The sequence below is a fragment of the Clarias gariepinus genome, chromosome 19 (genome assembly GCF_024256425.1).
Source record: "Clarias gariepinus isolate MV-2021 ecotype Netherlands chromosome 19, CGAR_prim_01v2, whole genome shotgun sequence".
In the NCBI taxonomy this organism is placed as follows: Eukaryota; Metazoa; Chordata; class Actinopteri; order Siluriformes; family Clariidae; genus Clarias; species Clarias gariepinus.
This window is the reverse complement of record NC_071118.1, coordinates 20,098,036-20,120,616: the sequence shown is the minus strand read 5'-3', so window position 1 is coordinate 20,120,616 and position 22,581 is coordinate 20,098,036. Positions and strand designations below refer to the sequence as shown.

Genomic DNA, 22,581 nt, shown 5'->3' with positions numbered 1-22,581 from the left:
TTTGGCCCAAACAAACAATCACAATCACAATCATTTGTACACCCTTATTGTGCTATTCCTCTGTTGTCCCCTACTGTGCTAGTTCCATTACACCACAGATACTAATAACATGTCATATGTATGTAATAAATGTAATAAGCATAGTAAAAACTATTGGCTAATATTAGCTAAATTACATTCAAATATTCAGCTGAAGGTGCATCTGGAAAATAGTTTATGCTGAGTGACTGCAAGTGGTTAGCAGCAGGAGGTGACAGTCTCATTATATGATAGTAGTCTGATTATTTTGTCTTATCATCTGCATTAATTTATTATCACCGTCCTCAGTATGGTATTTCACACACTACCTCACTGCTCCCTTCCTGCAAGCCCATTCTAATCATGAAGCGCCTCCATTCTTACTGCTTAAACAATACTCTTATCGTGCTACTGCTCACTCTGTTCCTTATCCATGTCATGCTCACTCTCTCCCTCCTCAGTGGCCTTGGCCAGCCACAGCCTCTCATATTCTATATAGTCAGGTACTGTAGATGTTAAAGATGCCGCAGCAAACATGTCATATTACAACATGTTATATAACATATAACATAACATATTTGTGGTATTTTTTTTACACATAACATATTTTTGCACATTTAGCAGCATGCTGCTCTAGATTAACCAAAAAAAATTCCCACAACTGTGCTGCACCTCCTTTGTGCTTTTGTTAATTTTTTATTTTTTTTTTACATTTTGACATCCTCATTTATCCACAGATATTTGGCTTTGAGTTGAAGCATCAGATCTGAGAGACAGAGAGGACCGAGGGGAAGGAATAGGGCCAATTATATATATATTTTTGCTTTTTTTATTAAAAAATGCGCCTGGATTAAATTGGCATTAAAGTGTATCCCTGGTGCATCAGCCCCTTAGGAAATTGCACAGTATACCAGACTACCAGTCCACTACCAGTGGACTATGTATACTAAATATAGTCCACATGACATATTGTCATATCTGCTTAGCAGCTTGTGACTACAGTTGTGATTACAATTTTTAGTCTGTTCTACAGTACAGTGCTGGGCACAGCCTTATTTTCTTATTGATTTTGAGACAGAATTTTGGTCATGTGTTATAATGAGACTCAAATATTGAAATCACCAGGGCACCACAAGGTTGAATGGACATTGAGTTTGGTCCATGCGTGTCCTCATTCAGTTGAACTCGTCGACCAGTGCAATGGAAAAGTGCCATTTGTGACATAAATTAGTGTCTCAGATCAAAAAAAGGGTTGGCAGGTTCAGCTGGAGCCTTTCCAAGTCAGCACTGTTTTTCTTTTATGGAGCTAGGCAGCCTGGACAGCTACAGGACACAGGGACAGAATCATCCTCTACAATACTTATTTCCTTATCTGATGCTTCCCATTTTTATTGAATTAATTTTTACATTACATTGAATTCAGAATTCAACTTTTGCTAGTGGACAGAACAGTCAAGATGCTTTTTGTGCTGACACAAATGGTAAAGATCTGTAGCTCTCCGTCACCTGTGATTAATGGATTGGTCCTTTAATATGAAATACAAACTAATATTTTTGACATAACATTTCTGGAAACACTCCTAAATGTCAAAGCCCCTATAACACAGGCCTTGTGTGCCCATGAAAGCATTTTCAATGAATGTTATTCATTTGTAAATTCAAAACAAATCTAGCTTTTTTGAGTGGCTGCAAGAGTCCCTCTGTAATAAAGCTGTACATGGTGGTTATGGCAATACATCAATACACCATAGCATTTCTGTTGGCACAGAAATGTATTACAGTCTTTCTGAAAAGAGTGAGATGACTTTATTTGACATGGTTTCCCAAGTCCTCGGTATAAACTCTTCACCTTTACCTAGCAATGACCTCAGCAAAATACTGGTCTGATTTCTTTGTTTAAAACAATGGCTGGGATGTTATTCCCTTGACTAATAGGCTAATATAACGGCATGCCATAGTATTGTTAGCATTCCAGCAATTGACCTTGCTCTTCCATTAGATTTACAATGTCAATATTGCCTCTTCCAAAGATAAGAGTAATATCCGAGTGGGCCATGGAATGTATTTCAGATTTAATAAACATATCTGTAAAAGTGGTGAGCACTGTACTTAGACAACTGTACTTCTAACTACTGTACACTGTAGTTAGAGCCAATCAAAACATTTTGCAAATGCAGCTTCCACATTATTCAGCTTGCATGTTTCACAATCTGTTCTCTAAAAGAATTTCCATAATTAAGCTGAAGCTTTCTTCTGCCTAGCACTTCATTGGCGGTAAAAGGCTAGAAACACAAAGAACAGAACAATTCTGCAAAAAGAAATGTTTTAGGATTAGGCCATTCCATGTCCTCCACAAATAAAGGTATGTATTTGAATACATTTGCTGTTTACGGGAATAATGGACTACTTGACTTATCTCAGTTTTCTTACGATGATTATAAATGTGGCAGTCACCATCTGACATTTTGATAGAGCACACCATCTGGGCCAAACGGCTGGAGGCATCAACTGCCATGATAATCTCCTGGCAAAATGTATTCTTGTCCTGGCTAATTATGTTTATGCTGTCCTATATTTCTGATATCTACTAAATCTTCTCAAGGATTTATACATGTATATCATTTGACTGAGGGTTGCATTTGAACAGATAGAAATTAGATGTTTTTTGTAATTCGAGAATACGTTTTCATTCATTTTTAGTAACTATTTTATCCTAATGATCGTGGTGATAGATCTCTGGTTGTGGCACGTAGCCATGCACATACTATACATCACATATCTACACATTTATTCACACCACGGCAAATCCACCAACAAAGTCTTTCTGTATTATTTCACAACTCATTAAAAAAAGAACTCAGGTATTCTTTATGTACTACAAAAAATTTATTTTTGATTTCCCCCACTATGAAGAACAAAGAGATGGCTTGGTTACAATCAAATTTCAAATGTAAATACATGAGAATGAGTCTACAGTCTTCACTGAGTATGCATTTAAACAAGGTGTAATGGGTTCTAATAGAAATTAGTGAATTATTAAAAGCATACACATTGTATATACACATATCTTACCCTTTCACACATACATTGTGAACAAACCGGTGTCACACACAAAACTGATTAGCTGTGTCACACACAGATACATAACCACTTGGCCATGCATGAAGGTGTGAGGTGTGCATTATTGTGCAGACTATTTACAGAGGATACATGATTGGCTGTGTGCTAAACTCCTGGAAGTCATCTGGAATAGTGTCTGCAAAAGAAAAATTTAAATTTAAATCACAGGATTTATTATAGAGTATGTGTATATTATACAGTGTGTGTGTGTGTATATATATATATATATATATATATATATATATATACACACACACATATACACACACAAAACACAATCAAGGAGCTCACCATTGCAGCGATACTTCAAATTGGACCATATAATGTTCTCCTGGGAGAAGCAGAATACACCCAACCTTCCTCCCCTCATTGTCGTGTCGATTGTCACACCAGAGTCTGCTACCAACTCTGTGCCTTCATAGAAACGAACCCTACGCGCGCACACACACACACAGAGTCATTACACACATCACTGTACTTATCATGCAAGCTTATCATGCAGGTAAAAGAGCAGAGTGCATGTGGGTGTATGTTTAACGCTGTTAAAAGAGGTCTGTTTTTTCTATTTTTGTAGCATTTTGAAAAGCTGAAAAGAGCTGCAGGGGTGGAAATTTTAAGAGCCACTTCTGAAACAAATAGAACTATGGTGACAGGGCTATTTCAGTTATTGAAATATATAAATTGCACTTCATTTAGGAAATTCTGCGAAATTTTATTAAGTGTCATATTATAGAACTTTTTTAATTGTTCCAGTACTTCTACTCAACTTTCAGTAGTTTTAAAGATCAATGTAAAAATAGTCCTGTAAGGGCTTTTTCTGTAACATGTTTTAAGAGACACACTGTGGTGTGATTTCTATGATTTCAGGATTTACACAAGTGAATATTAATGATATACAATAAAACCATGTAAGGAATAAAACAGAACATGTTGCAAAAAAATACTTAATGACAGGGTGGTGTAATGTGCCCTAATGTTAAATGTGTATTCGTTTGTTTTCTATAACAGCTGTGTTTTATTCTTGAAATTCATACATGAAGTAATGAAGTATTAACGAACTTAATAAAGTAAATAAGCTATAAATTAGCTTACCGGATGTATCCCACTTGTGGACGGTGCTGTAGGTACCAACGATATGAGACTTTGTCCTTCCAGCCGACATTACGAGGGTCTTTCCAGAGCAAGCGCACCTGATCGTTAGTGTCTCCTGTATGCCAAAGGGAGTTTCTCAAATGTTCACCTGGACCAGACTTAGACTTCACTGCCTAGGAGGGATAGGAAGATTTTTACAATATTAGTTTTAAAATTAAGGAAAATACATGAAATTATATTTTGGTTGTAGAAAAGTAAGACCTTGACTGATGGAAGCAACATAATTAGTATATAGGTAGTAGACATCTACTGTACTTCTATAATTCTATACAATACTACCGTGTACACAGTAGTGCTGTATAGTAATTCTATAGTTAGATATAACTAGAACAGAAGTCAAAAGGTCAGGTATCATGTAGTGTCTGACCTTCAGTTGAATGCCAGGCTCAGCAACAGCTCTGAAAGGTGTGGCCTGCCAGTAGGTCTGCTCCGTTTGCTTCCACATCACCACATAGAAGCTAGACGAGTCCTGATAGCCAAATATGAAGCCAGCATAGTCGTCGTCAGTCACAGTGTTCACGTGGAAAGTGCCCTCAAAGTCAACACCACTGAAAGCTGTGTAACCTGAAATACCAACAGTAATTCTAACTGTGAAAAATTGTAGATAAGGTGTACAAAGGAGAGTCCTTAGAATGTAAAAAAATATATATGTATAAAATGTACTGTATGAATGGGTGAATGTGTTTGCACCTACCCACAGCAAGGCCAGGGTCACTGTTCATTGTTTGCACAATTTCCATACCCTGCAGCACATGGGAGGCAAACATATTAGTCCAACAGAATGAAGTCTGAGAATATTTGGCATATCAGACATGGGTCCTTGACCTGATGTTTTAGAAGCTACAATTTAGAGAGTACACTTAACTAATCAGCCACCTTTTCATTCCTGAGTGCGCAGCTTTTGCTGCAGCAGCCTACATACTCATCAGCACTCCAGTCAGATGTTATGCTACAAAATTTACATTTTAACACTCTGCTATTTTTACTATGCTGCAGCAATATATGTAATGTGCATAGTTCAAAATATCTCCTTCTGTATAAATAATCCTCCATCCATTTCTTTTCCTTCCTAGTATTGTCACCTGCCAAATTTCCACCAACCAGACATCTCTCCCTGAATATGACTACCAAATGGGGTAAGTAAAGGCTAAAGAATGTGTGTTTCCTGCAAGACACATAAAGCCAGCCAACCACATCTTTTTTTAATAAGTTCAGTTAATTTTTCACAAACGTTAAAGAAAGAACAGGGCCAAGTGTTAGTCAGGAGTAGGAATTATCCCTAAAATCTATATCTTAGGCATGAAGTTACATTGATAATAGTCTTTGTTGTTGTTGTCCTTCTCCTCCTCCTTCTCCTTATCATCATCATGCCATGCTATGATTAGGTTATTAGTTACATGCTGTAATAAAAAGGACATCAAAATAATAGATTCATTTAGTAAATGATACAAATACCAGCTGGCAGTACACAGGCTGTTTGAATGCTAATCAACAAAGTTTGATAGGTAGCCAACAGAACAAAACTCACTGAATTAATCAACAATTATTTTGACACCAATGTAAGTGCCAACAGTTGAGATCAGTTGAGACAAGAGTAAAAATGGTATTCTGATTGTGATTTGTGATTTACCCCAGGAGTACAAAGACTCCTGTACATTATGATGTTGCCATCTCTTAAGACCACAAACATATTAATGGCTTGTTAGTGGACTCAGACTTTTGGACTATACGGTACTGTACTTTTAATGTGTTGGGTACAGGAAAATGGGCAAACATAAGGATCTGAGTGACTTTGACAAAGTCCAATGTGTAAGCCTAGATGACCCGGTCAGACCATTTCCAAAACGGTAGGTTCTGTGACGTGATCCTGGTATGCAGTGGTTAGTACCTACCAAAAGTGTTCCAAGTGTTTCATGAGGGTCTAAGACTCACTGACGTGCATTTGGGGTGAAAGCTTGTCTGTCTGGCCGATCCCACAGAAGACCTACTGTAGCACACATGGCTGAAACCGCTGCATGAAGAAAAGGCTTAACCATGGAGCAATGGAAAAAGGTGACCTGGTCTGATGATTCATATTTTCTTTTTCATCATCTGCCCTTTGGGAAGAGATGGCACCAGAGTGCACTGTGGGAAGAACGCAGACTGACTGAGGCAGTGTGATGCTCATGGCAATGTTTTGCTGGGGAACCTTTTTCCTGGCATTCATGGGGATGCTACTTTGACTTGGATGACTTGGCTATATACCACAACACACCATTTTTCTGCAGTCCATGCCTTAACCAGTCAGTGCTATTTGGTGGCACAAGAGAGACCTTCAGCATATTAGGCAGGTGGTTTTTAGATTATGGCTGATTGCTGGTACTATAGTAGGTTAGTAAAAGCTAGATTATTTGTTTGAGAGAATCTCAAGATTGTGTTTGTAAAGCTAACAGCTAAAGTGTTCATTGACAAACAAAAATGAAGCATCACCTGGTTGAGAACAACCCAGTTGGGGTCAATCTGGGCATCACCCTCAGGGTCCAACACAACGGTCTGATATGCCCTGAAGTCTGTCAGTGTAATCTCTGCATTTTCGGGACAGACATCAATCCTGTCGATCACCTTGTCTTGGTCAAAATCTGACTCGCATACATCACCTACATTGTCATCTGGAAAAAGAAAGTGCAGGTGAGTCTTCTGTAGTGCTTGGAAAAAAGGATAAGATTTACTTTAAACATGTTACTAAGTATGGTATTTACTTTGTAAACGTATGCCCTCTACTGTTAAAGTAGGACTAAATATAAACATAAATAAATTTTATTTACAACCTGAGGTGGATTACTACTTAAGGACTTTCTCTTTGATTTATAATTTGATGGGATTGTGGATTCTAACTTAGTTTGAAGCTTTCACAGAACACTAGGTTCTGTGGACATGCAGCACTCACTGTTGTCGTCTGTTTGGTCAGGGTTTGGCACTAGGCGGCAATTATCTGGGCCAGGGGGAAGGACATCGGGGATGCCATCATTATCATCATCATCATCACATTCGTCACCCAGGCCATCTTTATCGGTGTCCAATTGGGAGCTGTTTATCACTAGTGGACAGTTGTCCTTTGAATCCTGATGTCCGTCACCATCACTGTGTAGCAGGGGATTTAAAATATATAATGTAATATGGCATACACTAGTACACATAAAGTAACACTCTAGGCTAGGCAAAGACTTAGACTATTTGAAATTTATACAATCAAGGAAAGCTGTCTTTTTAACTTAAGCTCTAAGCTAACATTAGGGTGGGACCAGGCAAAATAAGCTATAAACAAAGTTAATGGTAATTTAATTTAATGATTCTTACCTGTCTTGATTTGTGTCACAAGAGTCTCCAACAAGATCATTATCAATGTCTGACTGTAAAAATTAGAAAAGTGATTTTAATAGTAACTAGAGAAGGACATCTCTCTCTCTCTCTCTCTCTCTCTATATATATATATATATATATATATATATATTATTTTATATATATATATATATATATATATATATATATATATATATATATTATTATTATTATTTTTTTTTTTTAATGAAATTAAAGGTTGTGGTTAAGAAAGATTGCAATGATAACAATGATTGTGCTTTGGAAAAGCATGCCTGGTTGGGGTTGGGAATATCAGGGCAGCTGTCACAAGCATCTCCCACTCCATCTCGGTCTCGGTCCCGCTGGTCTCGATTTTTTACTCGTTGACAGTTATCCAGGAAATTTTTAATACCTGCGAGTGAATCACAAAAGATATCAACCAGATACACTGAAATGACCATAGTAAAACTGTGTGAGAGGAGAGACCTAAGCTAAAAGGAATTTATAAGTGGAAACTTGCATGATGATGATGATGATGATGATGATTATTATTATTATACACAAAAACATCAGCTTTACATTTTATATCTAACCAAAAATTAACTTTAAGTTTAATGAACTTAAAGGTTTCCTTTTGCTTACTGAGGTTAGGATTGGATATAGGTGTGAATCTAGCAATACTTTATTAAATGGCTGTAAGATCCTCTCAAGGATATGCGAGTTTGTGTGTGCACAATTTCTCACCATCCCCATCCATGTCATCATCACATGCATCCCCAAGGCCATCTGAATCAGTGTCCCTCTGGTCTGGATTTTCAGTGGTTATGCAATTATCACAAGCATCACCATGGCTATCCTTATCACTGTTCATCTGATTCACATTTGGCTTCAACCAGCAATTGTCCTAGGCGCATACACATATACACACATACACACATACACACACAGGTATGTCACAATAACTCACAAAGGGTCAGATATATTTATGAGCCAAAGAACTGAAAGCTATAAACTTAAGAACAAGCTGTACAAGAGCTATGTATCTGCTGATGTTCTCAGATGGTACTTTTGCCCAAAACACCAGAGAATTCCTGCTTGTCTGCAATAAAACAAATGTTTTATGTGCGTGTGTGTGTACCTGCTCATTCAGTATTCCATCTCCATCAGCATCTGGGTCACACGCATCCCCTTGTCCGTCTGAATCGGCATCCTCCTGACCTGAATTTGGCACCATAATACAATTGTCCTAAAACACACACAAACTGTTAACACACCTGCCTTTTCACTCTCAAGTCTCAATCCATCCTGGTCATGCACCCTCAAAAGCATTGTTACCTTTTTGCAGGTGGGATCTCGGCAGCGAAGCTTCTCATCTGGGTACCCGTCAATGTCGGTGTCCTTACCGCATAGGTAGCCATTTCCTGCCCAGCCAATACCACACTGGAGCATACAGAAATATTAAAAAACACAGTTTAACCAATCCATTCAGTTTTAGTGGTTTGTGGTCATGAAATAGCTTTTGGGCTTGTGCATGTATGATCTGACAGATGACTGTGCTGACTGTTTCTTCAGTAGCATTGAGTGTGAGTGTACATGTGTATGTTAGTTACAAAGTTACCTGGCAGGTGATGGTGCCATCTCGTTCCTCAACGCACTGTGCATTCGGATCACAGGGGTTCTGCAGCCGATTACCACAACTCTTTTCAGGCTTACAGCCTTTCACTTGGTCACCCTTGAATCCTGGTTTACAATCACCACAGCGATACGAACCCTACAGACACACATAGACATATGCATACACACACACACACACACACACACACACACACACAATGTAATGCATGTAAATATGTGTGTATCTACATCTTGTGATTAAAAAAAGTCTCTGCTTACACCAAACAGTTACAATAGGGAAGATTAGGAGCTGTTACCATAGAGTTCAAACAGACTGAATTGTCTGTGCAGCCTCCATTATTCGGTCCACTGCACTCATCAATGTCATCACAAACCTGTGGTTAGAATAAGGGTTGCATGATTCAATGTATACAGTTCACAAAATCAAGAAAAAAAAAAAAGGCTGTGAACGTACGGATACGTTAGATGTGAATGTACAGATATGCAAATTCTTTATTTATATGGTCCTGCAAATACAGTGCTCAGCATAAATGAGTACACCCCCTTTAAAAAGTATGAATTTAATCAGTAGCTCAATGAACAAGGTTAATTAAGGTTAATAATATAACTTAGATCACAAAATCTTCAGTTTTACTCAAATTTTTTGAAGCAAAAATGAATACACCCCGCAACAAAAACTACTACATCTAGTATTTTTTATGACCACCGTGATTTTTAAGGACAGCACCAAGTCTTCTAGGCATGGAATGAACAAGTTGGCGATCCAACATCTACTTTTTTTTCCATTGTTCAAGAACAACCACTTTTAGAGCCTGGATGCTGGGTAAAGAGTGATGCTCAACTTGTCGCTTTAGAATTCCCCACAGGGGTTCGATTGGGTTCAGATCAGGAGACATACTTGGCCATTCACTCACCTTCACCCTGTTCTTCTTTAGAAATGCAACAGTAGCTTTAGATGTGTGTTTTGGATCATTGTCGTGTTGGAAAAGTGCATGACGACCAAGTGCACGGCGTGATGGCAGCATCTTCTCCTTCAGTATAGAGCAGTACATTGTTGAGTTCATGATACCATCAATGAAATGCAGCTCCTCAACACCAGCAGCACTCATGCAGCCCCACATAAGGACACTGCCACCACCATGTTTCACTGTAGGCACCATGCATTTTTTTTTTTTAATCCTCACGACGACATTTCTTTGAAATCCTATGTCGTTACATACAGTTTTGAAACTATTCGTTCCAAAAACAGTGATCTTTTCTCATCACTCCGAAGTATAGAGTCCCAGTAGTCTTCATCTTTTTCAGCATGGGCCCTAGCAGTTTCTAGGCATGCTTTTTTGTGCATGGGCTTTAGGAGAGGCTTCCTTCGTGGACGATACCCATGCATGCCATTCCTCTGCAGTGTGCGCCGTATGGTGTCATGGAAAACGGTCACTCTACTTTGGCTTTCTACTGCTTTAGCTAACTGCAGTAAACATGCATGGCGATTTTCTTCAACCCTTCTCATCAGAAGACGCTCCTGTTGAGATGTAAACTTCCATGGATGGCCTGACCGTCTCTGTAAGATGGTTGCACTTCCAACTTTCTTAAATTTTTGGACCACTTTTTCTACAGTATTTTGACTGATATTTAAAGCTTTGCTGATCTTCCTGGAGCCCTCACCTTTTTTGTGCAAATAAATAATTTCCTTTCTCAGATTTTGTGACATTTCCCTTCCAAGTGAAGCCATTGCTGACAGCGTAAAATGGGAAGGGCTTTTCTTTGTTAAGTAATACCCTTTTATAATCACCTGTCTGCTGGACACTTTTTAAATGAATCATTAGACTCACCTGTAGTTGAATGCCTGTTAATTAGAATGTTGTAGTCTTAAGTGTGGCTTTTCTCCTAAGACTATAATTGGGGTGTACTCATTTTTGCAACATGGGCTTGAATGAATTTGTTAAAAAATCACTTTTTTGTGTGTTCAAATTAACAAATCTTGTTTGCAATCAATGGCCCACATTTGTGGGAGTATTTTGTGGTATAAATATCTCATAGAAAATGTTGATTCTGAAAGGAAACTAAAAGTTTTCTGACAAATTTAGTGGGGTGTACTCATTTATGCTGAGCACTGTATATGCAGTTCAATTAAATAATGTTTTTTTTTTTTTTTTTTTTTTACTGGTGTATCTTAATAAATTAGAATAATCTCTAATATTCTATTTATTTCAATATTTTTTTTCAATAAGTAAAACTCGTATTTATAGATTCATTACTCACAGTCTGATATATCTCTAGTGTTTATGTCTTTACATTTTGTTGATTATGACTACAGTTAATGAGAATCCATAATTAAGTATCTCAGAACATGTTAATTTTGTTTTAAAGTGATTTTTAACACAGAAATGTTGGACTACTGGAAAGTATGAACATGTACAGCACTCGTTGGGTATGAACGTTGCATGATTTACTGCAGCACTGCGGCGAGGTGTTATGGAAGCCAAGGTTCCTCTGATCGTGGGCTTCAGCTCTTCTGCATTGTTGGATCTGGTGTCACATCTTACCCCTCACAATACCCCATATATTTTCTATAGGGATTAGATCAGGTGAGTTTGCTGGCCAATCATGGACAGGGATACCATGGTCCTTAAACAAGGTATTAGTACTTTTGGCAGTGTGGGCAGGTGCCAAGTCCTGCTGGAAAATGAAATCAGCATCTCCATAAAGCTAGTCAACAGAGGAAAGCATAAAGTGCTCTAAAACTTCCTAGTAGACGGCTGCACTGACCTTGGACCTGATAAAACATAGTAGACCAACACCAGCAGATGACATGGCTCTGCAAATCACCACTGACTGTGTAAACTAGACCTTAAGCAACTTAGATGCTGTGCCTCTGCTTTCTTCCTTCAAACTCTGGGACCTTGATTTCCAAATGAAATGCAAAAATTACTTTAATCTGAAAAGAAGACTTTGGCCCACTGAGGAACAGTCGAGTCCTTTTTGTCCTTAGCCCAGGTAAGATGCCTCAGACGTTGTCTCTGGTTTAAGACTGGCCTGACACAAGGAATGCGAAGCTGTAGCCTATGTTCTGGATACGTCTGTACGTAGTGGCTCTTGAAGCAATGACTCCAGCTGCAGTCTTTAGCAATGACCTTTTGTATCTTACTCTCCATGTCCAAGGATCGTTTTCTAGACAACTGTCAGGTCAGCAGTCTTTTCCATGATTATTTAGCCCACTGAACCAGACTGGGAGTCCATTTACAGGCTTATAAAACCTTTGTAGGTGTTTTGAGTTAATTAGCTGATTAGAGTGTGACACCATGAGTTTCCAATATTGAACTTTTTTACAATATCCTAATTTTCTGAGATACTGTACTGAAGTTTGGTTTTTCATTAGCTGTAAACCATAATCATCAAAAATAAAAGAAATAAACACTTGAAATATATTAGTCTGTGCATAATGAATCTATAAAATATATGAATGCTAGTTTTTTTTATTATTCAAATAAATCAACTTTTTAATTATATTTAAATTTATTGAGATGCACCTGTGAGTGTGTGTACTGTATATATGTATATACACACCTACTATATTATAATGTAATACTGTTTTACAGCCACCTTAAGCCTTCAATTTAATTTACCACATTTAGAGTTCATATGCTATTACCAACTATAAAAAAACAAGTACACTTACTTCATACAAAAACATTTTATCAGTGTGATTTTAAAAGATTTGAGACCATTTTGTGTTGTAAGTCATGGGTCAAGGGTTCTAAAACGGTTCATGAACACTTGCTCTTAAGTAGAGAGCTGGATGGATTTTTTAAAATCCTGCTTGAGAAGTTATAATTTTTGTGTGTATCTGCCTGCAATATTTTTTTATGAATTCAGTTGGACTAAATCTCCATGATGTAAACAAACCATCATTTTTATCATGCAAGGACTGCTGCATTTTAATAAGCATGGTCTTTTCATTTTAGCTTTAATATCTGACAGCTCACTCGCCCCCACATGAAAGCAAAAAATGTGAGAGCTTTCTTGTTGTTGTTGCCTCCCACAGATATCATTCCCAATGCACATCTTTATTCTCAACCAGATGCCCTGTGAACATTCTTGACAAGCTTTATATATATATATATATATATATATATATATATATAAATAAACCAAACGAATAGTGCATCTCCTATTTATATTTGCATTTGTATCTGTTTAAAAAACATAATCTGTTCAATATTTATGACCATTTTTAATATATACATGCTGACCTGTTTGTGTGTCTGAGCAAAAGCAGCTCCCACTCCTTCCACTGGTTGGCCAGTGTAACCGCTAGGACACGCCTCACAGCGGAACCCTGGAGCCGTGTTCACACATTTCACACCCGGGAAACAGGGGTTAAACTGGCACTGTAAAATACATGTACACACATTATTCATAATCATTCATAATACTGTCTAAATTTTGCAAGTAATAATAAATAATGGATGTGGTTCAGGAAATTAGCTTGTAGCCTTTGGGAAGATAATTGTAATTTTTGTCCGAACATGATTAAACAGTTTGTCATCTTTAGTAACGTATTGAAGTGTTACCTCATCAACATCATCACAGCTGTAGCCATCTCCGGTGTATCCATCAGGACAGGGGCCACACTCCACGCCTTCCTCCGTCTCAGTGCACATTCCAGGACGGAAACATACACCAGGAGCACACCGCTGCCTTACTGTTGTACCATCCAGCCCTGCAACACAAACACCCGCACATGCAAATTTACTAATTATACAGTAAATGAACTACAAGATAAACACTTTGCAATATAATGTCTGAATGTCTGTTTTTTAAACTCTATTTTCCAAATATAGCCCTCAAAGATTCAAAGATTCAAAGAACTTTATTAATCCCAGAGGGAAATTGCTTAAACGCATGGTTTAAAAGGGCAGACCGTACTGACTTAGAAAAAAGATAAAGTTATAAATAGAAAAAAAGCAGAAAAGTAGGCTTATTAAAAAACAAATAAAACAAAAAAAACCCAAGAGCAACTGCACCAAGCTGCTGCACGCTCGCACGAATGCGCATGAGAATTAAAGACCACAGGACTTGTCTGTGTGTGTGTGTGTGTGTTAACTATTTTTTACATCTTAACATGAAAATATCATGCCTGTTAGAGTAAGACAAACAGTCTTTGGTACAAGTCTTTAAAAACATATTGCTACTGATGCTGATGGCTATTTTCATTTGTGGTTAGACCATTTGGTTACCATATGTGGAGACAAATGTTAGGGTCGGCTGGTTGAATCTCTAAACACACCTAACCTTTTGGTAGGAAAAGTGTCTTACCACATGCTTGACACTCAGAGATCGTGTTTCTGAGGAAGGCAGTCTCTTTAACCTGTGAATAATGTTCAGAATCAATGTGGGAAACAGCACAATTTAACTTTAGAATATCGACTCAACTAGCACATTACCTGCTGAACAAGCACATCTTTTAGCTCATTTATGACTTTGGTTAGCTCCAGCATCTGATTGGTCAGCTGTTTTGTATTGAGCCCTGGAAAAAAAAATTGTTTCATCAGGGTCCAATTTTTCAATAAATGTAAAGGTTATCTGTGGAGATGAATAAAGTATAAAAATCTCTCTGTCATTATCTCAATTAATTGAGTCCAGGTAAGGATGCTAACTTTATTAGGTGTTATTTTTAATTGTTTCTACCTAGTGTCTGTACGGAGTCACTCTGGTGGGTTTGGCAGCCTTGCAGTGATGCGATATTCTCAACTGAATCACCATAAGCCAGTTTCAGCTCCTCAAGCTCCTCCTGTCAAACATTAAGAAAAACATGTTTTATATGTCCACACATCAGCCAATTTCATAGGTACACATTTACATTCATGATATTCATAAAATTTGAATTAGGAAAAAAAAATATTTCAGTGACTTTGACTATGGATTTTTTTTACACCATTCTGTGCAGACTGTTGTGTGTGAAAACCCCAGCATTTTCCGCAATACTCAAACCAGCCAATTTGTCTTAAACTACCATGCCAAGAACAAAGTCACTGAGATCACATTTTTTCACCACATCATGATGTGAACATTAACTGAAGCTCTAGACCTGCATCTGCATGTGTTATGCATTGTGCTGCTGCCACATGTGTGACTAGAAAATGGTGTGAATTAACAGAATTCTTTTAAAATGAATGTAAATGTAGTTAAAGATAAGGGAAGTACAGAAAGTTGCAGAATATGCAGTAAATAAAAGGGCCTGTAAGTACCTTTTTATAAACACTTTGCTTGCACGGCTGATGAAGTGTCTTTTGCATTACAATTTTTTATTTAGTATACTGCAGTTAATCACTAAATAGTATGTAAATTAATTTAAGTATGTTGATTTAAATGTATTGTGAGCACATCTATTTATGTATTCCCTTGTTAATGTGTCTAATTGTTTTGTTGTGCTTACCTGTGCTTTTTTCTGCATGGTTTTTAGCTCCACACCTTGATTGTTACTGAGCCTATTAAACACTGCTGGTAAATCTCTCAGCGTCTCGACCAAACGGCAGTCCAGATGCAACTCCACCCCTGGTACTGGCAACGTTGCCTGGCCAGGTGGAAAAGACCCCTGGTTGTATGGAACCTCCAAACCCTTCAGGTGAAAAAGGAGGTGGTGCTTCTCTCCATCTGCCAGTTTGAGGTTATTAAAAGTGACAGTGGCTACCCTTCCATCAGTGCGCAAGTAACGGAGCGTAGCTAGTCATAGAAGGACAAAAGCGAAATATAAGGGTTTTAAATTTAAAGATGGTAATAATCAGCAAGGATACAGAGAATAGGAATGAAAAATAGGTCAGAAATACAAACATGACTCCAAGGTTACCTTATGGTTTGTTCAGATTGCATAAATGCCATTCAAACATGTTTACCTTTGTTCAATTTGCCCATAACAGTGAACTCAAAGTATTTGCTGTTGTCTCGTGGATTATATAGGCCAAAAACCGTGGTTCCAGTTCGGGGTTGCAGGCGGAACGTTGCAAGCAGGAAGAGCTCCGTTACTCCCTGTTCTGCTAAACCTCCATGCAGGAGATCTGGCAGACAGTCTGGTGATGTCAGTAGGTTATATACTGTAGAGGTAAACAGTATCAATAAATGTGTGAACAGGAAATTATCACTGTTATGAAGTAATTTTAGCTGTATGTTTTTAGGTAAATGTATATGGCTTTCAACAAAAGTTGTGTAACTGCTCACAGTTTGAACTCAGTTATGACAATACTTTTACAATGCTTGTAAAATGTCATTAATCCTCTGCAGATGCAACTTATATGCACCAATATAACCAAATTTAGTGGAAGGCAGCATTCTTACAGGTCTCAAGAAATTGGTGGTATGAAACAGGAGATTTAATGTAAGAACAGTTAATCGGTTAATGAGCCGAGGCTCCTTTGCATAGATGATTCCAAAAATATTCCTTATCAAAGCGCCGGTGTAGAAAGGGGCAGAATTCACATAGAGTAATCCCCACTTCTGAAATGGATATCAAAAGAACTTTGATATTCTGCATTTTTATTACAGTGGATCATTTAGAATATTTAATTAGAAGCCTGTTTTGCTCATTTAGTTGTACAGCTAATGAAAATAAGGTGTTTCTCTAAATGCTTAGCTTAATACATAAATAAATCTTAAAACTATAACAAGTTCTGTAGTAATTAGCCTGAAAAGTGTACTCTACTCAGAAAGTGTAAACTCAATACTCAGTGAAATCAGTAGTGCATAATACATTTTAATAATATTTAGATTGACACTTATTCAAATAAACTTTTTGTTTAAAGTAATTTATTTAAAATTTCCAGAAGTTGGCCTATTTGACCAGTGGTACCAATGATTTCATTGCCTGAAACTGCAAATACAGATGTCGGTTGTTATGGCGGTGGCTATTGGCCATTTGCTGTTTGGCCCAGAACAGGGCTGGTATTTATGTTTCCGTTTATTATAATAAAGGTGTGTGTTGAGGCAAGTCCAGCACACTAGTTCAGACTTTCATTTGTTTAGAGAACTGCTCAGGGACGTTGCCAGTGTTCAACTGACATTTAAGCCTAGACCCAACTTTTTTCCAGTCTGTTGGCTTAAAGTGCCATACCTGTATGCAAGCTTTGGCAAGTCCCTAGATCGTTTCCCCTCTTCATGCTGGTTCATGTGCCTGGTCAGGACTGTTTCTGTTCACTCCAAGGCTAATATCGTCATGTTTGTGTTTGTTGAGTTGGTTGCTGTGCTGTGGTTGCTGTGCCATTACTTTTACAAGTACCTAATCATCTCTAACTACTGTCTGTCTGTCTTTCTGGCTGCTAAAAGATTAAAAACCTTTTTGGTTTTTAAGATCTGGGGCAATAAAATATAGCAGTGGGAAGCAAACCGTGACCATATCAACTTTCTATTTCCGTGAATGAAAGATGAAAGAAAAGAACAGAACTTGAGGTTAACCTGTTGAACCAATCAGAGCTCTGGAGCAGCTGCCGTGACCAATTGCGAATGTCTACTGCTATAATTCTGCACACTCAAGATTGTTTGCCTACAGACAGTAAAAGATCACTAACATATGTGCTTTGCTTGTGTGTGTGCATATGCATGTGTAATGTATCTCAGATCAAATCCAGATGATCATGAAGCCCAAGGGAATAAAATTAAATTTACCTTTGTTTAGATTTTTAACCTGGGCAAAATGGTTATTTAAACATGAACACAACAGTATCATCTTGCTTTTTTAAAGGAAACAGTAGGTATAGATTTTATGATCTGGAACAAAACGTGATTAATAGCAGATTGAGGAAGAATATTTGAAGCTGAGAATTTGTGTCTGTGATATTGATTTTTTGTTTGTTTTTTTTTGTTTAGTTATCAGGGCCATATTTGTGTTGTTTGGAGTTAATACAATGATTTGATTTCCGCAACTCTGCTAAAATCATCACGAGTTTAACCTGCACACAGCTTAAGTCATGTACACTGTTTCTGTCTGAGTCTGTCTCCCTGCCTGTCTCTCTCTCTCTCTCTCTCTCTCTCTCTCTCATACAGACACACACACCACACACATACAAAATTGGCAGTAATCAGAGTGGAATCACTTTGATGCTATACAATGATTATACTTTTTCGTAAACCGTTACAGCTAAACAAGTTCAGACTACCTGAGGCTCATGAGAAGAATAAAAAAAAGAGCAAACATTATAAAAGAGTGAACATCCCTGAAAGACAGAATAAACATGAATGAAATGTGAAGAAAATGAATGTTTTTACATAAAATTGGTCAATTAAAAGGTTTTCTTATGTACTTTAAGTGTTTTAATGTAGTGCAAAATTTTAAAAGTTAGGATAAAATCTTATAATGTACTGTAAGGCTGCAAAGATAACTGGAAAGAGACAAAACGTACTTACCGGTTGACTCAGCATCTACGGCTAAATTTAAGCTGAGAATTAGAGATATGGCTACAAGAAGCTTCATCCTCCCTGTCATCTTTCACACACAACCTGTGTGTGTTGTTAAACCTGTAGAGTCTCTAAACTTTAATAGTTTGTTTATACTTATATAAGTGACTTAAAGATCCAGTAGCTGTCTATGTAGTGATGATCTCCTCTGCATTCAGTTGTTCTGTTTCACTTCAAAGTTCTCTTGAAGTGTCTTGAAGGGAGAAAAGAGTGGGTTATGTGCTCCCGTGTGTATTTAATGGGGTGGGTGTGTGTGTGTGTGTATAAAAGAGTGAGGTAAGGGGTTGTCTATTACATTAGAGCAGCTGTGGTAGGCGGAGTTATGAGTTTAACAGACGGCCCCATGGTGTGGGGGGTGGAGCCAGGGCTGTCTTGAGTCATGTCTGTATTGTTTTGGCACAGTTTATAAACCTTCATTTGTTTCCCATCATTTTCTCATTTTTTCATCTCACCTTTCATCTCTTTCTCATGTTTACCCATATTTTCATTGCTTTGTCATTGACAGGTGTTAAAGTTTAATGTACCATGAATCATTTGGGATTTGGGGACAAGACTGTTGGATTGAGCAACATATTCTGTGTGATTTATATAAAATATTGCCCAATCTTTGTTTTTACATCATTTGTAAGACTGATTTTATTATTTTTTAAGAGGGATGTTGAATTGCATCCAATGGGTACATAATTTTGCAGTGAAACATCTGGGCAGTTATAACAGAATAATCTTGGACATTATCTTGGAGCAGACAGTTCTTTGGATTTGTAGAGTAATCTCTACATTGGGGGTATGATTTCTACTTGTGCATTAGCACCAGCAGCTTAATAGTACTATAACAATACTGCTAATTAAGAAAATTAGAGTAAGAGTAAAAAAGTGATCTGGTGAAAAGCTAAAATTAGGTAATAACAAATTACTTACTTACATATCTACAATTGAGATAATTAATCTGAATCTTTTGCTGCTGCTGATTAAAGGCCAAATGTTAGGAAACAGCCTTATAGTGTTGCGCAGGTGACAAATAGGGATCACTACCCATTGTGCATCATCTTCATCATCTTCATTTGAACAAACTGTCACAAAACCTTACTAGAAAGAATAGATGTGCTTCAGTCATTTTATTATTATTATTATTATTATATATTTTTTTACATCTAAGGAAACATCTAAGTAGATATGCTTAATAGTGAAAGTAAGAGCGTTTATATACCCTCACAATGTGATGAGAACTCACAGGATTAGGCCTGAACAGCTGTGTGGGCCTAAGAAAACCACTTGTGAGTGAGACTATTCGGACTTTGGAGCAATGGTCATGTAGTCTGATGAGTCACGATTGACCCTATTCCAGAGTGATGGGCGCATCAGGGTAAGAAGGGGGGCACATGAAGTGATGCATCCATTATGCATAGTGGCCACTGTACAAGCCTCGGCTGGCAGTCTTATGTGTGGTTGCTTTAGTTGGACAGGTCAAGACTCAGAAACGTCATGTAACAATAAAATAAAGTCAGCTGATGACCTAAATGTACTTAATGACCAGGTTGTCACGTTAATGGAGTTTTTCTTTCCTGATGAAACAGGCATATTCCATTTCTCAAATTGGGTCATTCTGGGAGCATAAGGAATCTATTTCACATGCAAACTAGCCGCTACATTGTGTGCTGTAATCAAAGCTAATGGTGATTGAATGAAGTCTTAGTGTGTGTGACTTTTTTCTGGCCAGGCAGTATAGTTTTGTTAATGTCTATTATTATATTATATATTAGTGTCCATAATAGATAAATGTCATTTAATGTGTGATTTAATTAATTTTTGGGAATTGTGTCAAAATACTTTTTTTGCCCAGAAACTGTTGATAGCATTTTTAGCATTTGCTGAAATAAGAAGCAGATATTAACAAATCATATCCTAACATTTATAATACACACACACACACACACACACACACACACACACACACACACACACACACAGACTATTCTTACCACACATTAAATTTCATTGCAGTGGTTTATGACATAATCCCTAGCACTAGCATATTCTGTTCTGAGACTGGGCAAGAGAGCCAGCGAGAGAATATAGTCTTTATGAGACTGTGCTATGTCATTAAACTCCAGGGCATTGTGGGTATGTCTGGACTCAGGTGGGCAACATTCTGAAATGTTCTGACTCAGTTTGTGATTGTGTGTGTGTGTGTGTGTGTGTGTGTTACAAGTAGCAAGACAGTTTAACTGGATGACTGACTATGTTGGCACTGTCTGAAGATCAGGAATATGAGATAAGCACACACACACACACACTGTCCTTTTGTTCCCACAGTATAATGGTGTAATAGGATGCTGTCGGCTCACCACAAGACTACCCTGCTAATGACTTTAACATGTGCGTGGGATGTCTGTGTGTGTGTGAGAGAGAGAGAGAGAGAGAGAGAGAGATGAAGGAGAAGGAAATTACAGACTCGTGCATCTGTGCTTGTTTAAAAGTAGACGGTATGTGCTATATTATGCTTGAAATGGGAATGTGTATGTCCTCATAAGTGTCTTAGTTCTACTGTATAACAGCACCATGTGATCTAGTAATAGTAGGTAGTGTTAACAGGCCATGTAGTGATAAAGGTTAACTCTTAGAATATAGAGGGCCCTGTCATGTTATCCTCCTTCTAAACATTTCCAACCATCAGTTTTTGCTCCTATCAGTTTCTGCTTTCTTGAGTGGGTTGACAAATATCTAATGAGAAATCAGTGGTCAAGACCGATGCCTGTGACAAGAAGTGTCAGTTTCTATGCTAAAACTTTTTTTTTATTTAATTATTTCTTTTATTTTTCAATAGTTGTCCAGGATAATGTGTTTGATTTTTTCGTTTTGTTTTGCCTGCTGATACCAAATTTGGCCAATCCTAATTTTCCTTTCTTTTTTTTCCAAGATCATACATAAACATTTTCAGAACTTTTGATGTAATTGAATAAACTTTTACTTTTTATTACAGTATTCTTTTTAAATTGTAAAACAATGCTGAAAATATGCAAAAATTCTCTTTTGAATAGTTGATATTGAGATGTATCTGCTACTGATGATATGTAAAGCCTTAACTGCTTTAATGTAAGGTGCTGTTAATTGGTGATGTGTGAGGCTGGTAACTCTAAATGAACTTTTCCAATGCAGCAGAAGTAAAATTTGGTCTTGATTTCATGAGAGCCAGTTTCGTCATGATTAGTTTAAAACATAAAGGCCCTTAATGATTGTTTGTTGTTGTTAAAAAAAAAATCACATATTTCACTGTTATTTCATAGTTTTGAAATTACCAGTATTGTTCTAAAATGTAGAACAACATACTAAAGAAAGTTTGAATTAGGAGGTCTGTCCAAACTTTTGAGTGGTAGTGTAGATAATAGTACACAGGCTTTTAAATGTTTACATTCAATAACTGTGTAACTTATATAAATAACTGTAACTTAAATAATGTTTACTCTCAATAACTGTGGAACTAGGTTCTCCAATATACTGGCCAGGGCTTTTTTTTTTGGTACAAATAAAAACCAAGTGAATATAAAAATTGATCTGGGAAGGTTAATGCTTTATCACATGCTTACTCTGCGACTCAAGCTTCTTTAACTGCTGCGCACCTATCCTTAAAGGAAGGGAAATAAAATGCAAATGATTCATTTGTTTTACGTGTCTGCAGATGGCTGTAGCAGGATTCAACATGCTCTACTGTAACATGAACATTTTACTTTTTTAATAAAGTAATAATGTGTAACATAAGTGACTAAAAACCAAACATACCTTGCACTGGCTTACTAATCTATTGGGAAAATGTTGTGCTGTGTTATGAAAATAAACTATGCCAGGTTGATAGATGTACCAGTAATATGACAGGAA

The 22,581-nt window shown here is 37.3% G+C and overlaps 1 protein-coding gene across 1 annotated transcript; it reads right to left on the bottom strand.

Moving 5' to 3' along the window:
• Positions 1–2,882: 2,882 nt before the first annotated feature.
• On the bottom strand, positions 2,883–18,951 carry thbs4b (thrombospondin 4b). Its single transcript, XM_053478027.1, has 22 exons — positions 18,658–18,951; positions 16,158–16,355; positions 15,701–15,987; positions 14,953–15,055; positions 14,709–14,791; positions 14,581–14,632; positions 13,836–13,984; positions 13,515–13,652; positions 9,561–9,638; positions 9,248–9,400; positions 8,965–9,069; positions 8,768–8,875; positions 8,374–8,533; positions 7,923–8,041; positions 7,627–7,679; positions 7,217–7,410; positions 6,760–6,938; positions 4,985–5,033; positions 4,658–4,854; positions 4,231–4,403; positions 3,430–3,569; positions 2,883–3,274 (listed from the first exon to the last, which is right to left on the bottom strand). Exons 1-22 carry the CDS (start codon positions 18,734–18,736, stop codon positions 3,216–3,218), a joined length of 2,856 nt encoding a protein of 951 aa, XP_053334002.1. The 5' UTR covers positions 18,737–18,951; the 3' UTR covers positions 2,883–3,215.
• Between the last annotated feature and the right edge of the window lie 3,630 nt (positions 18,952–22,581).